Genomic DNA, 18,897 nt, shown 5'->3' on the forward strand with positions numbered 1-18,897 from the left:
GGTGGTAGCCTTTAAATCGGCCGCGGTCCGTTAGTATACGTCGGACCCGCGTGTCGCCTCTGTCAGTGATTGCAGACCGAGCGCCGCCACACAGCAGGTCTAGAGTGTCTTCTTAGCACTCGCCCCAATTGTACAGCCGACTGTGCTAGCGATGGTTCACTGACAAATTACACTCTCATTTGTCAAGACGATAGTTAGCATAGCCTTCAGCTACGTCATTTGCTACGACCTAGCAAGGCGCCATTATCATTTGCTATTTATCTTGTGATACATGTACCGTCAGACCGATGTTCACCAATTATGAATTAAAGTTAAGTATTCCAGTAGTTACTTACGTTCTTTGCTACTATAAATTCCCTTACCTGTTCCAGACCTCACGCCAGCCTGCGTGAGCTTAAACGCGTGCCTTTCGGCTTCCTCTCCTAGTGGCTTGGCTGTCTTGCCAAGTCACAACACAGGATCTTGTTCAAATACTTAGTGCTGCCATTTTTACTATTCGAATGGCATCTGAAGTGAATGATCGTTCGACACAAAAATTAGCCTACTTTGCTTATTTTCATTCACTTGTGTCATACGGTATTATGTTTTGGACTAACTCTTCCCATTCTAAAAGGATATTTTTGACTCAGAAATAGGCGATTTAGGCAATAAGTAGTGTAAGTTCACGAACCTCTTGTCGACCCCTGTTAACAAGTCTGGGTATTTTGACATTGGCCTCTCAATATATATATATATATATCTTACTGTCATTTCTTGTTACCAATATTTGGCTTACTGTCATTTCTTGTCAACAATATTAGCTTATTCCCAAGAACAAGCAGCTTTCACCCAGTTAATACTCAGCAGAAATCAAACCTGCACTTGGATCAGACTTCCTCAACTCTTGTGTAGAAATGTGTGCAGTATACTGCCGCATCCATCTTCAATACCACTTGAATTCAAAAATCTTAGCAGTAATTCATGTGCTTTCAAATCAAAACTGAAGAGTTTCCTCATGGGTCACGCCTTCTATTCTGTTGAGGAGTTCCTTGAAAAATTAAGCTGATTCTTGTTGTATTGCTGATTGCGTTTACTTAAACTTATGGACTGACTTTTTTCGGGTTCATAAACATTTTATTTTTATCTGTTATTACTTTTATTTTGTAATTTCGTGTACTGGAACATTCCATGACTTTGGAGATTTGTTCCTCAATTTGGTCCTAAGGAACTTGATGTGTAAATAAAATAAAAATAAAAAATATCCCCAAAAGCTCAATTTGTGGACCTGCCAGACATCATTATTCTTCCAAGTAGTGCCTTAGACCCTTTCAAGATTGAAGAATATTATTATTCTGCCATTGCGATACAATTTTAAGTTTAGTTTATGTTTACACCATGAGCTTGTTTATCAGCAAAGTACACATACTTATAAAAATTTCTTTTCAATGATTGGTAAACCTCTATACAGTAGTTTCAATCAGCTTCTTTTTTTTCCTATGACAAACAAATATACATAAATAAGCAGTAATCTTTATTTTTCTGTGAATTAAAAACAAAAATCACTGAAGCAACAATAGGAGCACTAATAACCAATAATCTAGCACTTCATACCTGTATTTTTTTGTCATCTTTGGTCTCTTTCAGCTCTTCAAATGCGAGATCATCCAAAATTTGAGTGCAGTCCATCATGTGTCTTATGTCGGGCTGCAAAGTTCAATAAAGTTAATATTTTGCTTTAATCAATAATTTCATTCAAATAAAATAAATAAATACCACAAAAATTTACTTAGTAAAAATAATTTATGTAACAATTTGAAAAAATTATAAATTAGTTCTACAACTGCATACTTCAGTAAACACAATGATGCATACAATACCTTTTTATCAAAAGAGTCTGAGTTATGTGGAGTTCTGTGAGTGTTAATCCTTGAATAGCTGGTTACCTGTAACAAACAAAAAGGATGTGCTTCTGGTACATAATCATATATCGAACAATATGTTATAATCCAGTAATAACTTCATATGGACTTGAAGTTAAAAGCCTTTAAATCAGAATCTGGAAATAATGTTTAATGTTTCATAATAGGTGAGCTAATCTCATGGCTCAGAGATTGTGATAAGTACCTGTCACTATCCCCTTAAAATGTGGACTGTTCAACAGGCAGAACTAAGATTTCATAGTTACAAAAGTGCATACGTGAGGTTCAGAAGATCACACACATTTCAATGTGGGATTGTCAACAAGCACCTGCTTATATCATCTACCATTTGTAAACCTTTCCTACAGCCTTTGGCAGCCTATTAATCAGTCACTAGTAGCTGAACGACTTTGGACCATAGTGCTGTGTTTCCACCCACAGCCAACCATAGCAATCAAACAATAATAATGTGTGCAACAGCAGTGTAGAAGCTGTTATGCACACTATCTGATCCTGTTACTTATTAATAGGTATTAATATGGGGTGCATCCAGCCTTCGTCTTTGCGACAGTTTGAAGTCTGTTAGGGACATTTTCAGTGAGGTGTCTGAATGTCTGTGGACAAATGGCAGCTCATTCTTCCTCAAGTGCCAAAACCAGATACTGTAGGATTCTGGGGTCTGGAGCAAACTTGACATTCTAAGTCATCCCAAAAGTGTTCCATTGGCTCCATGTCAGAAATCTGGACTGTCAGTCCATTTCAGGCATGTTACTGTTACAAACCATTGCCTCACAGACACTGCTCTATGGCAGGATGCATTGTCATGCCAATACAGACAATCATTGTCTCTGAACCATTCCTCCCTTCCGCATTTACAGTTTTCTTAAGCACAAGAAGAAAACCACACCCTAACTATGAAAAAAACTCCCACACTGTAACAATACCTCCACCGTACTTCACTGACGGCAATTAAGTCCTCCAGGCATTTGCCAAACCCTTCCACCAGATTGCCACAGGGTACAATGCGAATCATCACCTCAATTCACACATTTCCAGTTGCTCGCTGCCTATTGGCAGCACTCTTTACATCACATGAAACTTCGCTTAGCATTTACGACAAAAATCTGTGGCTTTCGAGCAGCTGCTCGGCCATTTTACACCTTTCTTCTGAACTCCATATGCACAATCACTGGTAGCACTTTGGAACTCATGAGTGATTCCTTCAACTGATTTCTTACAATTCTTTTACAATCACCCTCCACAATGCTCAACAGTCCCTCTCCACCACTACATGAGCTCTTTGTTTAGTTGTTGCTGTTCCTTTGCATTTCCACTTCACAACCATCTTACCAACAGTCAACTTGACAAACTTTAGAAAGGTTGGAGCAAGCAATATCACGCTCAATGATTTCTTTATTAAAATGTACAAACAGGTAGAGACAACAAATTCAGACAACTCGCCTCAGTTAAACAGTGAAGCCTTGTGCAAACTGGAACCTTCAATAAGTCCACAAACTGAAATCCTTCCACACAATACTGTCATAAATACTGATGGCTGTTTTACAGCTTTCCTAAATTTGTACTGCACAATGTAGAAATGTCTCAAATGCAAATTCTTATACAACTCTATTCTGATCCATAAAATAGCATTCCCAGACACTCCTAAGTAAATAAAGGCACTGCTGCATGACATATTCCACTGGAAACATTTGATCATTAAACAATTACTCCACATTGAGAGTCATGCAATTTTCTCTTTTTTCCCCACAAAGATTACAGTGTGACAAATCACGGATGAGGAGATATTCAAGGTCATTTTCATGGGCTGATGGAAGGCACAGCAAGGGCTGAGGGGGGAGGAGCTTTGCGGACCACAGATACTGAGGCTGTTCAGGGTAACAATATAGAGAACGATATGAAAGCAAGTGGCAAATGGTGTGTACTCCTTTTTTGTAGTACTGTTAACAGCTATCATTTTATGCTGTTTGCACTGGATATATGGAATGAAACTTTTTCATGCAACAGAAAAATAGCTGTACTCAGAAGTCCAAGTTATTTACTTTTCTTCATACAGAGCATTTGTCACTGTTGCTCCCTTGCCCCAGTAGCATTCCAAAATAACATCTCTTTCATCACAAAGCAGCATGAGTATAAGACCCCTGATAATGTTTGGTGGAACTTATAGATTACAGAAATGTGCTACAGAGGTATTCTTTGTCCCTACTCTTGATGGCAACACACTCAGGTCTCATCTTCTGTGAAAAATCTTCCTGGGAATTCATCATCAAGATGTGTGAAAGGTCCTCACTGGTTAGTCATTCCATTCTGTACTAAATTGTCAAGATACACATTTCGTAGTAACTGTATGGACTGGTTAGCACAACAAAAAGGTTTCAGATGAGCTGGATTCAAATCTCCATTTGGCCATTCAAATTTTAGTTTTCTGTGGTTTCCTTCAATCAATTAATGTGAACACAAATGATTCCTTCGTAAAGAACATAGCCCAATTCCTTCCCCATCTTTGCAGTCCATCTCAGTTTGATCTCCATCTCTAATGAACTTTTTGTTATTGGGACATTCATTCTTAAGCTTCCTTTCTTGTCTTCTAAAGGAGTTGCAATACATCATGGACAATTTGGGATACATACAAGCTCTTTCTGATAAAGTATTTTACAATTGCAATGCTTCCTGGCAACTATACTGAGGAATACAAGATGAGAAACATAGAAGTAGATATCCTCTGAGTAAAGAAGCAGCTTAAATCACTTAATGAAGGCAAGGCCTCCGGTCCGGATTGTATACCAGTCAGGTTCCTCTCAGAATATGTCGATAAAATAGCTCCATATTTAGTAATTATATACAACCACTTGCTCATGGAAAGATTCGTACTTAAAGACTGGAAAATTGCTCAAGTCACACCAATACCCAAAAAGGGAAGTAGAAGTAATCCGCTGAATTACAGGCCTATATCACTAACGTCGATTTGCAGCAGGGTTTTGGAACATATACTGTATTCAAATATTATGAAGTACCTTGAAGAAAATGATTTATTGTCACATAGTCAGAACAGCTTCAGAAAATATCACTCTTGTGAAACACAACTAGCTCTTTATACTCATGAAGTAATACGTGCTATCGACAGGGGATGTCAAATTGATTCCATATTATTAGATTTCCAGAAGGCTTTCGACAACGTTCCTCACAAGCGTCTTCTAACCAAACTGCGTTCCTACGGAGTATTGCCTCAGATGTGCGACTGGATTTGTGATTTCCTGTCAGAAAGGTCACAGTTCATAGTAATAGACCGAAAGTCATCGAGTAAAACAGAAGTAATATCCGGCGTTCCCCAAGGAAGTGTTATAGGCCCTCTGTTGTTCTTGATCTATATTAACAACATACGAGACAATCTTAGTAGCCATCTTAATTGTTTGCAGATGATGCTGTCATTTACCGTCTTGTAAAGTCATCAGATGATCAAAACGACTTGCAAAATGATTTAGACAAGAAATCTGTATGATGCAAAAAGTGGCAATTGACCCTGAATAAGGAAAAGTGTGAAGTTATTCACGTGAGTACTAAAGGAAATCAGCTAAATTTTGATTACACAATAGGCCACACAAATCTGAAGGCTGTAAATTCAACTACATACTTAGGGATTACAATTACAAATAACCTAAATTGGAATGATCACATACATAATATTGTGGGTAGAGCAAGCCAAAGACTGTGATTCATTGGCAGAACACTTAGAAGGTGCAACTGGCCTACTAAAGGGACTGCTTACACCATGCTTGTCCACCCTATTCTGGAGTACTGCTGTGCGGTGTGGGATCCGCATCAAGTGGGACTGATGGATGACATCGAAAAAGTACAAAGAAGGGCAGCACGTTTTGTATTATTGCAAAATAGGGGAGATAGTGTCACACACATGATATGTGAATTGGAGTGGCAATCATTAAAATAAAGGCTTTTTCGTTAAGGCATTTTTCGTTGCAACAGGATCTTCTCATGAAATTTCAATCACCTGTTTTCTCCTCCGATTGCAAAAACATTCTGTTGGCACCCACCTACATATGGAGAAATGATCATCATGGTAAAATAAGAGAAATCAGGGCTCACAGAGAAATATTTAAGTGCTCGTTTTTCCCACGTGCCGTTCGAGAGCAGAACGGTAGAGAGACAGCTTGAAAGTGGTTCATTGAACCCTCTGTCAGGCACTTTATTGTGAACAGCAGAGTAATCACGTAGATGTAGAATAAGGGAGGAGGGAGGAAGACAGCAGATGAGATGGGAGAAGAAAAATGGGGGAGGGTGGAGGGGAGAAGAGGAGAAGCTAAGCGTCTCAGTTTAATAACATATAGACATATCTCTAGCTTATGTGTCGCCACTTCCCCCAACCTCTGCCCATGAACTTTGTTGGTGATGATATGTGGATCTGTAGTGCAGATTAAGTTGTGAGTAACAATCTGGTTGACAAAGCCAACAAGTATGTAAGAAATAAAGATTGTGGTAACCAAGTTTTCCAAACTCTGGGACAAGGTTTACATTCATCATCCTCCTTAGTTAAAATGATTCATTATAATGTTATAACAAAGCTTTTGGAGCCAATGGCTCCTTGTACTGACAGAAGAGTTGAAGGGGAAGGAAGAGGGGTGAAAGAAAATGACTGGAAAGGTTTACGGAAATGAGTACAGTTCAGAAAAGTCACCCCGAACCCAAAGTCAGGGAAGACTTACCAGACAGGATAAGAAGGAAAGACTGATTGTTGGGGACTGCCAAGACGAGAGGCTGAGAACATTGTACTGTTGTGACTGGTTCTTGTGATTATGAGTTATTACTGGTCTGGGCGGCAGTGGTGAAGGCAGTGGGATCTTAAGGTGGTTGGCCAAGCTCAATTTGTAGGAGAGGAGTGGTGGTTCATGGTGTGGCTGTTTGGAGAGCTGCAGAGGGACAGGTAGGGAAACAGTACTGTTGAGGTAGTTTAGGAGAAAGTGAGATAGCGTTTTGAAGAAACGTCTGGCATGTTGTTGATGTCCGAAGATGGCTTGGCAGATGATACCAACAATCAGTCTTTTCTTCTCATCCCATCCAGTAAGTCTCCCCTGACCCAGGGTTCTGGATGACTTTTCTGAGCTCTAACCCTTTCCCTAAACCTCTCAAGTCCTTTTCCTTCACCCTCTTCCTTCCCTTTCAACTCTTCTGCTACAAGGAGCCACTGGCTCTGAAAGCTTCTAAAAGTTAAACCTTTGTGTGTGTGTGTGTGTGTGTGTGTGTGTGTGTGTGTGTGTGTGTGTTTTCTACTGCTGCTGCTTGGTTAGCAGATTTTTTTTTTTTTTTTATCTACCCATTTTCGTCATATATGTACACACTCATTTTTGGAAATAGTTCACCAATTCCAATGGAAAAAATTCAATGCTGACAACATTTACACCATATTGACCAGAATTTTCTCCATAGGTAATTAAGCTTTATATGGCAAAATCAAAAGTGTTGTATTAATATCATAAGGAAATCTCTGACAAGTATTTTGGTATATATTTTGTGCTCATTTTATACATAAAGTATAAAAACACAAGGAAGGAGAGCTCTGAATAACATAACTTTTACTTAAATTCCATATATCTGACAAAAGTGTGACTATGAATAAATGTGACAAAATGCATCTTGTGTGTCATGAATTTTATCTTCTAAGCAATCATCATGACTTGTATCTACTAAGTAATCACATCTGAATAATGCCTATAACACACACACACACACAAGTACAGACACCATTACATGTACAAATAAATCTCTGCTGAAAATGTTGAATTCACAGCACTTTGTACTTTGTTGGTACCCTTTAAATAAAAAATACGTGAAACACACAAGTCCTCGTACCTCCAGTTCACCCATATAAACTACTATCAGAGTTATCTCAATATAAAACGAACTTAACACCATGCCTATTAACTGTGGGACAAGACATTGTATTTAATTCAAAGCATAAGGTATTTCGAGATCAGTAAACAACATGACACCATACCAAAAACTCAAGGTGCCATTAACATAGCAGCAACACAGGCCTCAGTCAACAACCAAATGATGTCTCCAACAACATAAATACACTAGCAAAGCAAAAATCCACAAATCGACCGGACTTCAACAGGTACAGTTGATTTTCAATGTGTATATTCTTATTAACACCTTCCATCATATTACAACATGAAAATATTGGACCAGATAATAAAGTTTTCATTAGGGATGTTAATGTAATTATCGACTGTGCAATGCATTACTCACAAACCCAATTGAGCTGTCACCTTCCAACCTAACCTTGGCCTCAATCTGCACTACAGATAAATCTGTTACCATAATATTCATTAAAAAAACTAGTTTTCTGCTGTGGCACATTTGTAGGTTTTTGCAAGCCACCAAAAAACTATCATCTTTCAACCTAACTTACTCCTCGAGGTTAAGTTACAGTTCAGTCTCTCATCACAAAAAGATTGTGGTGTTGGTGATGTCACTGTTCAAAGCCAAATGGCAGCATCACACATTTCAAAATATGTAGAGCTAGTAAACATGATCCAAGCCACCATCCACAAGATCCACATAATATACTGTAATCAACACACACAAGTGATATCTACAGCTGAAATACTCAAATAAAAGCGAAAAGCATTGCAAATGCTACAAACATATGATGCTGTGTTTTCTAATGTATAGCAATGGATTACTTTGTTCACTAGGCATGGTAAATAATTTAAACAAAATGTGGTTGAAGTATTAATCACTGTAAAACTCTCACATTCTTTGCTTACAATACAAATGCTTCTTGATTCTGAAGTTGCCTTTTCTGACACTAGACTAGAATAAGCTACTCTCAATAACTAAATCTTGCAATTAACTATTAAATTCTTCATAGTTACGGGCTGCCTAGCTATAGTGTCCATACAACCAATTTATCATTTAAAGGATGATTGTCAAATGGTTAAAAGTGAGATAAAACCCAAAATGAGGTACAGAAAATGAAGACTGCATAGATTACAATGCTAATTATCTCAGCAGTTAGATAAATAAAGCACACCCACTGTTCTGTGGCAGAGAAATGTTCAGTATACGACAAGTTAAGGCAGGTATGTCCACAGAGGTCTGTACTGATCCCTTTCGTGGTCGTGAAATAATTAATGACCTTGCCTCATTTATTAGATCCAAGACACTACTATACACAAACAACACAACTTTTCATAATGGTCGTAATGATCTCAGTACCTTTACAACCAGTGTTGAAACTACACTTGCTAAGTATCTAATGCAATGAACACAACACTCAGGCAATGATTTGTACTTCAAAGGACAAGCTTCCCTCAAATGATTCTAGTTGTGTTAAGTTCTTGGGAATATAATTATATGATAAATTATCCCAGGTTACCACATAAAATATATTAGTGGTAATCTGTCTAGATTAATTTGTCCGTTAAGCCAACTTCGGAATTGTGTACGTCCTATCTGAAATTCTAGTTTGGATTTTTTCACAACGCATAACATTATATGGTATTACGGGATGATGATGATGGGTTTAAAGGGCCTAAATATATTTTTTATCAGTCCCTCATTTCACTGGAAATTCACATAAAAGATCTGAAATGAGAGAAGAAGGACCGTCAGCTCCACAGTCTGCAACTTTTTTAAGGTTGAAAATGAGCACGACACTAATTTTGTCGAATGGTTAAAAGTGAGATAAAAGCCATGCTGCTAAGAACTGGTCACTGTGGCACAACAATAAGGTTCATCATAGTTAGCACAACTAAAATGAGGTAAAGAAAATGGATTCTGCATGGATTAGAACGCTAATTATCTTAGCAGTTAGATACATAAAACAGGCCCACAAAAATTAAGAAAGGATGACAGATGGAAAAAGTAGCTTGAGGCCACTCTTGACAGATGACGCAGTGAGAGGCATTTCTCCCACCCCCACCCCATATCCACCAAATATTGAGTTGCATTAAATTTTGTTATGAAATTTGCTTTGCCTCAGAAAGCATATGACCTTCATCCATATCTCTTGCAAAAAGAACTAGTAAGAGCGGTGTAATGATGCGTAGTTGGCACAGTATGATAACATCTTTGGAAGAAGCTTTACGTAAAGTATGCCATGCATTGGTGGTCCCCTCAATTGCCCTCCGCTTAGGGATTGTAGCAGCCTGCCTATCCATACCCCACATTTTCATAATTTGATGTCACAGTTGCAATCATATGCCTATGCCCAGTGCTCCCCGTTCAAGTTTGTCTCCTGTGGTTGCTCTTTACCTTGTTTGTCACTGAGTTCATCTGCTGGAATACTCATGTGGATTGGCATCCAGATGGTAGGTCCGGAGCTGTGGAGGTCAGCTAATAGGTCTTGGATGTTAGCAATCCAAAAGTTTGGAGCATAGCCCTGTGTTATGCCTTGTAAGCACCTCACGGAGTCACTACAAACCAGGAAAACCTTTTTTGCAAGAGTTTCAATGTATTACAGAGTCCAAAAAAGGTAGATTAAAGTTTAATGACCCTTCAACTGAGCAGTCATTAGAGATGGAGCACAAGCTGTGACTGCAAAAGGAGGGGGAAGAAAATTAATTGTGCCATTTAAAAAAAAAAAAAAAACTTCCTGGAATGATTTTGGGAAATGACAGAAAAAAACTAAATATGGATGGCTGCATGGGAATTTGAACTGTCATCCTCCTGAAAACAAGTCCTGTGTGTGCAGATCCCATTCTCCTTGTGAATATAAACTGATAAAGAACCCTATTCTTGATTTTCAATGCATCTGTGTAGATGCATGTCAAAGTGTAATAGGTTAGTTGTGGAGGAGCGAACACAACAGATGTCTGAGAATGGCAGGGTCAGCATGTTACTTACGTCCATAGAAGAAGCCTATCTGAATCGCAGGATTGGGTATGCACCTTGGGCAGTGCCGACAGGAAACTTTATGTACACAGGCAAGAGGGGGCAATTGGAGGTTCTTGCACAGAGCCTCCAATCACATCCCAATTGTTCTATTCATTTTTGGCATTTCATTGTCTGAACTGTTGGATATAAAAGAGTTGAATAATATGGATGGACTGGCATCTCACAGATAGTTCTTCATACTGACACTCAGTGGTGGGAGAATCATAATGTAATACTGGATTAACTAAAGTGTTCAATACACTCTTCATCCACTCCCAATCAAACTGTCACTATACAAAGTAACCAGACCTCTGGCTACACTACAAATCAGTATGTAACCACAACTAAGATTTTGTGTTCACATCCATCAGCTTCATCAACTCACAATACAACTGCAACCCACCAACTCATCTTAGACTTTGGGTTACACTACAGTTCAGCGTGTCTACACAATCTACGTTCCATTAACCAGTACAGATGCAAAAGAAATATTGTCACTGCTCCATTCTCTTTCTTTTACCACATATGACTTCTGATGCTACATTTTCATTGTGTTATTAAGGGACAAAGATGACAATCGGTATAGAAGGAAATCTAGCTGACCTGGGATTTACTTTATGGGGAAATTCTGGCCAGTGTGCATGACATTTTAATACTGTGAATTACGTCTTCAGGGTAATTACAGATTCATCATATGAAGCACTCTATAAACCTTTGTTTTCTAAACAAAAAATTCTCATGATAGCAAACTTGGGTGTAAACTATGCACTAATTTACAAGTTGAAGAAACTACCAGTATTAAATAAGCAGAAAACGAACATTGTTACAACAAAAGAAGCTATGGACACATTTATACATAATGCCACAGAGTGTCAAAATCAATTAACAGTTATGAAATCATGGTGCACATATTATGTAACAATTTCTGAATCTGTAGAAAATATTTCTGCAGAACTATTTAAACACCACATGGCTGGTCAGTTGCCCATCCTCTTACAATATAAAGGAATTTATCATTAATATAAAGTTGTAATGACAGGAGCTAACATATTGTACTACCGTATTACTAATTGTATTGTGTGTGTTGCTGTAATGGGTAACGACAGTGAAATTATCATACTGTCGTATTTAAAATGCTACAAATGTCAGTTACGGTTGCGAAATGTCTGTTAGTGTGAAACAATTGCTTCTACTAGGCTTTCACATGCCTTTTCTTTGTGGGCCTTCAAAAAAAAAAGTTATCCATCAAATGACAGTGTTCGTGATCATGGTGGCTGTGTGATCCACTAGCTTCCAAACATCGAAATACATGTAATTATACACCTAAATCTCAACATCAACAACCTATAATTCAGTTCTAATCAGCAGGGAGTTGCGAACAGGAAAGCCGGAGAAGCGCGCGTTTGTATCATATGTGGAATTTACACGACGTAGATGTAAACACGAGTATTAAAACTGAACGTTAATTCAGCAACAATTATGACGTTAAAGACAACTATGATAGCAGCGTACTTCGACTACCATAGAAAGAAAATGTGATGTAAGGACCGATGACTTTACCAATGTAAAAAACATTCCTCTTTCTCACTGAAGCCTTTACATTAGTTACTCATTCGTCAGACTACTCCAACTTACATGTTCAATAACATTTCGAATATCAATTTACGCGGCACCACAACAGTTGATAAGCTGTAACATGAGACTGCCGTCGAAATTTAGATACCTTTCAACTGCCCACAATGGTATTTAAAATATTACTATTCATTACTTGAGGATTCAGATGAGTCACTAAACACAAAAACCATGTAAACAATCCTCACCACCTTTCCATAACAAACATATACGCGCCATACGACGATTTTCAAAGATTTTACGTAATTATTATGACAGTCTGTCACAGTGGACGCACAAGATATACTTAATTACGTCTGTCCTCAAATGATAATTGTGTGTAGTCAACAGAAGGAATGCGACATTCAATATGCTGGAAATAATGAAAGAGTATGCTTTATACACTAATATAAACAAAACCCCAGACATAAAGTGTGCAAATGCATCGTAAAGAGAACGCGATTGACGCCTACAATCGATGTTTTGTTTTTGATTATTGATTAATCCATCTATAAACAACTTCCATCGCATATATTTAGTCAGGACATAGAGAATTTAAGTTATATTTCTATACATATAACGTATTACAGACATACCTTATGTAATTAAAACATAATTTATTCGCCGTTAAATGACTACCCAACAACAAACCAAGATTTCTTTAACATTAGCTGGACAAGATAAAAACATGAACAGTCACACTTTGACGTCCACACGCATTCCCACTCTCATCTTCAAATTTTCACAATTTACACTTTTGCCATTTCACATTTGCATGTAGGCTCACACCAAGTACTCACTAAAAAAATGGTTCTGAGCACTATGGGACTTAACATCTGTGGTCATCAGTCCCCTAGAACTTAGAACTACTTAAACCTAACCAACCTAATGACACAACACACATCCATGCCCGAGGCAGGATTCGAACCTGCAACCGTAGCAGTCGCGCGGTTCCGGACTGAGCGCCTAGAACCGCTAGACCACCGCGGCCGGCAAAGTACTCAGTAATCTACATTAGCTACACTCTGGCAGTCTCACGTTGTAACACTATGAGTGTTCACGGCATCTGGAAAAAAGCTGCATGATCATGTTTATGGAGTGAGATAGCACATACATTGCATATTTATGACTCTCGCTTTGTAGGATTTATGGATACACAGATTACTTGATCATTTTTTTCTGAAGAAGATCCTCTATACTGTTTGGCTTCTAGGTATTCTTCTAGGCTATATGGAGAGGAAGAAACTAAATAACGTCTTTATTTAGTTTTGAAAACAGACGTCATTTCAATGCATTTTATGCTGAGTGGTAATTTAGTGTATAAGATGCGTCCAAGAGCTATGGAGTGTTTTTCGATGTAAATAATGATCATCCCTATTTCTCGTATTGCAATCATTTATATCTCTGTCCACCTGCACAGTACTATTTGCTTTCAAGTGCATAATTTTTGCAAATGTGTGTAGTGAAGGGACAGTCATGGTAAGTTTTCTGAATTTATTTATTCAAGGTTGTCTAGGGATCAAATCTTCAATGCATCTAACAGCCTTGTTCTGAAGCTTCACGATCTTAAGTATATGCATATATAATGCTTTTCCCCAGACTACAACACAGTATGATAAGTGGAAGTAGACTAGGCCATAGTACATTGTTAATAGCATGTCTGCGTTTACTATCCTAGACAACTTTCTCATTAAGAATATACAAGTGGTTATTGCAGGCATACTTTGATGATATGATCCTCTCATGACAATGTTTATCAATAATTAATTATGACATTCTAGTGCTTTGAGAACTTCAGTACCCACTTAAACCAGGTATAGTTAGTCTTCATAGTTTTATTTTTTTGTAATTCTATGTATGTTTTTTTTAATTTGCATTTAGAGACAAGTTTTTTAACTGCAATATTTATAAGCCTCCCTCAAAATTCCAGAGGAACTTGAGTCCAGTTTTTTGCTGAGTAAGTTTTTACTATGAGTGAAAGGTCATCTGCTAACTTTAGTGCGTTGTCACCTACTACTGTTATATCTTTCACATACACAGTGAAAATGAAGAGTACCAGAAAAGATCCCTGAAGTATACCAAAGTTAAGTAGCTGAAAATTAGAGTATGCATTTACAGAAGCACCAATTGTTTAATACTTTACCTCTGCAGACTGCTCTCTATTTTCCACAAATGACTTTATCACAGCAGATGCTTTATCCCTAATACCATAACAGTTTAGTTTTTACACATTAGTCTACTGTTATCCACAGATTCTTCTTTGCATATGAAATGCACCAATAGCATCAGCTACAAAGTTAGCTGTGGCTGTAGAGTTAGACCCTCAGTTTCTTAAATCATGCTGTGCCTCACTGAGCAAGTTATTTTTCTCAATCACATGTCTTTCAGGTTAGTTTTCTCAATTCAAGGTAATACCAATGTAATAGTAACTGGCCTATTCTTGGCAGGTTTTTTCTTTTCAATCTCCTTATAAAATGACACAACCTTACTCTTTTCCAGGCATTTAGGAAATATCCCATTTTCTGTATCTCAGGTTATCAGAGCAGTTAGAAGTCTCACTAATCAATGACTACAGTAGTTAACTACACAAGTAGGTTACCCATCAAGAGCTTCTATGTTTTTGGGCATTAGACTATGTTTTATTTTTGCTATCTTTGATTCATTTGCTGGCAGCATAGAAACACATCATGTGACACTGAAGGTATTATTCGTATTTCTTGATGTTTGAGGGTTTTTGGTAACTTTTATGAGGTTTTCAACTACTTCATAATAACCTTCATTAAAAATATTGCTGACATAATTAGGATCTCTAGATTCCTTCTTGTCTTTCTCTAAAATTACATTACTGTTCTCTTTCCTACAATAACCTATCCTATATCTATTTATGTGAGATCATACAGTCTTAGAATTATACTATTACCAGTGGTGCGCTCGGCTCTAGTTGTATGAGTAACGCACATCCACTAAAATCCTTTTTGTTGTTTCAAACACCGAGGTCATTTCATCCATCCGTGAAACTGGTAAATTTATCTTGCTCTTCAGGCCAGTGAATGCTGCTGCTAACGGTGCTTGCAACTCCGCCGTGTGGTGTAGATGTTGGCGATAGAAATTTGAGGACGCTGAGGAAACGACACAATGCCTTGCAGATCTTTGGTTGGAGCAGCTGTAGGATGGCTTCAACTTTCTCTGGCAAAAGTAGCAAGCCCAACCATAATGTCGTTGAAGCTTCTATGTCAGTGGAAGTTGCAAAAAAAAAAAAAAAAGAAAAGTAGGGTTTTCTTGTTTGGGAAAGCAAATAAAAGTGTCATTAATGAATATCTTCATAGTCAGCTGCAAGCATTCACCACGGGACACAAAGGTATTAAGCATCTTTGGTCGGAATTTAAAGGTATTGTCCACCATGTGCTAGAGAAGTATGTGCCTAGCAAAAGTATAGGGGAGGGAAAGGGTCCACCTTGGTACAACAAACATTTGAGGAAGTTGCTGAGAAAGCAGAGAATTTTGCACAGTCGTTTTAAACGTAGACACTGCCCCGCTGACAAACAGAAATTATTGGAAATGAAAGCAGTTGTCAGAAGGACAATGAGAGACTCTTTTAACGAATTTGAAAGCAATACTTTATCTGCAGATTCTAAAAATAACCCCAAAAAATTTTGGTCGTACGTAAAATCTATGAACGTTACAAATAATTCAATACCTTCTCTTGCTGACAGTATGGGTGATGTAACTGCTGATGATAAACAGAAGGCCGAAATTCTAAACCTAGCTTTCAAAAACTCATTTACGATAGAGGACTGCAGCACCATTCTCCCTTTCAGTTATCGAACAAACGAAAAGATGACTGACATAGTGTTTAGTGTATCTGGGATTGTAAAACAGTTAAGATCCTTAGACGCCAGAAAGGCATCTGGCCCAGATGGTATTCCCGTAACATTTTATGTTGACTATGCTACAAATATATCACCATTCTTATCCGTCATCTATTAGAGATCATTGGAATGGCGTAAAGTTCCACGGGACTGGAAGAAGGGCCAGGTCATAGCAATCCACAAAAAGGGGAGAAAAGCGGATGCACATAATTACTGAACAATTTCACTGACATCGATGTGTTGTAGAATCATGGAACATATTTTGTGTTCAGACATAATTACCTTTCTAGACTCTGAGAAGCTCATCTGCAGAAACCAGCACGGTTTTAGGAAACAGCAGTCATGCAAGACACAGCGGGCCCTCTTTGTGCATGATATACAAGAGGCTCTAGATACCGGCTCCCAGGTTGATGCCATATTTTTCGACTTTCGAAAGGCGTTCGACTCAGTTCCACACTGTTGCTTGGTACAAAAAGTGCGCGCTTACAGTCTATCCAATGACATATGTGGTTGGATAGAAAGTTTTCTAAGAGACAGGGAGCTGTATGTTGTCCTGAACGTGGTAACTTCAACAGAAACAAGAATTACTTAAGGTGTGCCCCAGGGCAGCATAATAGGTCCTCTGCTTTTTACGATTTACATAAACTATCTGGGTGATGGTATTGACAGCGGCCTTAGACTGTTTGTCGATGATGCTGTAGTCTACAGGAAAGTAGTATCGCACGAAAGTTGTGAACAAATCAATGAGGATTTGCAGAAAATAAATGCGTGGTCTAATGACTGGGAGTTATCTCTCAATATTAGTAAGTGTAACCTACTGCGTATAACAAGGCGAAAATCCCCATTAATGTATGAGTACAAAATAAATGATCAGTCGTTGGAAGCAGTAACGTCAGTCAAGTATCTGGATGTGACTATTCGAAATGATCTCAAATGGTATGATCAGATAACACAAGTAACGGGTAAGGCAAACGCTAGATTGCGGTTTATTGGTAGAATCCTGAAGCGATGCAGTCCTTCAACAAAGGAAATAGCTTACAATACATTAGTTCGTCTAGTCTTAGAGTATTGATCGTCTGTATGGAACCATTACCAGTTGGGTCTGATTCAAGAGATTGAGAAGATCCAAAGAAGAGCGGCAAGATTCGTGACTGGTACCTTTAGCTATCGCGAGAGCGTTACAAATCTCATAGAAAGTTTGAGGTGGGACACACTTGCAGATAGACGATGTGCTAAACAGAAGGGGCTGCTGACTAAATTCCGAAATCCAATCTTCACCGAGGATGTAGAGCATATATTATTACCACCAACTTTCAAATTGCGTAGTGATCATCATTCAAAGATAAGGGAAATAAGAGCTCGTACTGAGGCGTTCAGACAGGGGGGGGGGGGGAATATGACTTTGGCCCGAATTGTGCCCTCCGCCACACATCGCTTGGTGGCTAGCGGAGTATATATGTAGATGTAGATGTAGAATTTTTCCATGAATGACCCCACCACCACCACCACCACCCACTACACTGTCACCTATAACCTTAGCCAGCCTGACCTTCCCATACCTATTGAGGTGCATGTCATGCTGAGTGAAAGCCGATCTACTGATATACCCAAGTGGCACCACTGAGATGTTACCCACGCCCTCTGTCAGCCGGAGTGGCCGTGCGGTTCTAGGCGCTGCAGTCTGGAACCGAGCGACTGTTATGGTCGCAGGTTCGAATCCTGCCTCAGGCATGGATCTGTGTGATGTCCTTAGGTTAGTTAGGTTTAATTAGTTCTAAGCTCTAGGCGGCTGATGACCTCAGAAGTTAAGTTGCATAGTGCTCAGAGCCAGTTGAACTATTTTTGAACCCACGCCCTCTACCATCAGCGCCCTGCCCAGCCCCATGTTAACACGCCTAACAGCCACATTAAGGTGAGGCCAATCATGACGCTGAAACAGTTGCAAGAAACGCACATTATTGCCACCAGTTTTAGTAGCTATCTTTACCAGGCCACCACCTATATCATATTCCCCGTCCCTGCTCCACCCACTATCACTACCTGATCCTCCTTCGTAAATTCCTACATAACTCCCCTATGCTGTCAGTCAGTTGAGTCAACCATGCATTACATGGAGACCTGGTACTCATTCCCCAACACTTCCTGTAACTGCTGCCCCACACCTCTATCGTGAGAACTACCTAGCAGCAGAACCTTCTTCTTTCTGCTAGACTTTGTAACCAACCTAGGCTTCCTAATTGCTGAGGTCTGATATTACTTTGGGCACCAGGTAGTTTTACGTAAAACGTTCTGTTCTGTAGAATGGATGCCAGAATGCGAATGATGTGTTTGGGGCAGCCTTGAAGATTGAGCTTGTAGATAAGGCCCAGGTGCCAGATCTTATCAAATGTCTTCTCTACGTCAAGGAAGACTGCCCCTGTACTATGTATGATGGTGCGAGCTCTGCATATCTCGTCAGTCAGTCTCACGGATTGGTGGATGGTGCTACCCTCATTCCTAAAGCCGAATTGCTCCTTTATGATAATTTTGTTTCCTGTGGTGAATTTCTGTAGTTTCTTGAATATGATCTTTTCCTGCACTTTCTCCAGAAAAAATGGCTCTGAGCA

The 18,897-nt window shown here is 38.8% G+C and overlaps 1 protein-coding gene across 1 annotated transcript in view; it reads right to left on the reverse strand.

Annotated features, from left to right (window-relative positions):
* LOC124603812 overlaps positions 1–12,646 on the reverse strand; it is a 97,264-nt gene extending 84,618 nt beyond the window's left edge. The window contains exons 1-3 of the mRNA XM_047136427.1: positions 12,632–12,646; positions 1,857–1,922; positions 1,591–1,683 (exon numbers count right to left, since the gene is read on the reverse strand). Of these exons, the coding sequence (XP_046992383.1) occupies positions 1,591–1,668 (78 nt within the window). The 5' untranslated portion in view covers positions 1,669–1,683; positions 1,857–1,922; positions 12,632–12,646. The remainder of the gene's footprint in view (positions 1–1,590; positions 1,684–1,856; positions 1,923–12,631) is intronic.
* Between the last annotated feature and the right edge of the window lie 6,251 nt (positions 12,647–18,897).

Source organism: Schistocerca americana, chromosome 1 (genome assembly GCF_021461395.2).
Source record: "Schistocerca americana isolate TAMUIC-IGC-003095 chromosome 1, iqSchAmer2.1, whole genome shotgun sequence".
NCBI classification, from domain to species: Eukaryota; Metazoa; Arthropoda; class Insecta; order Orthoptera; family Acrididae; genus Schistocerca; species Schistocerca americana.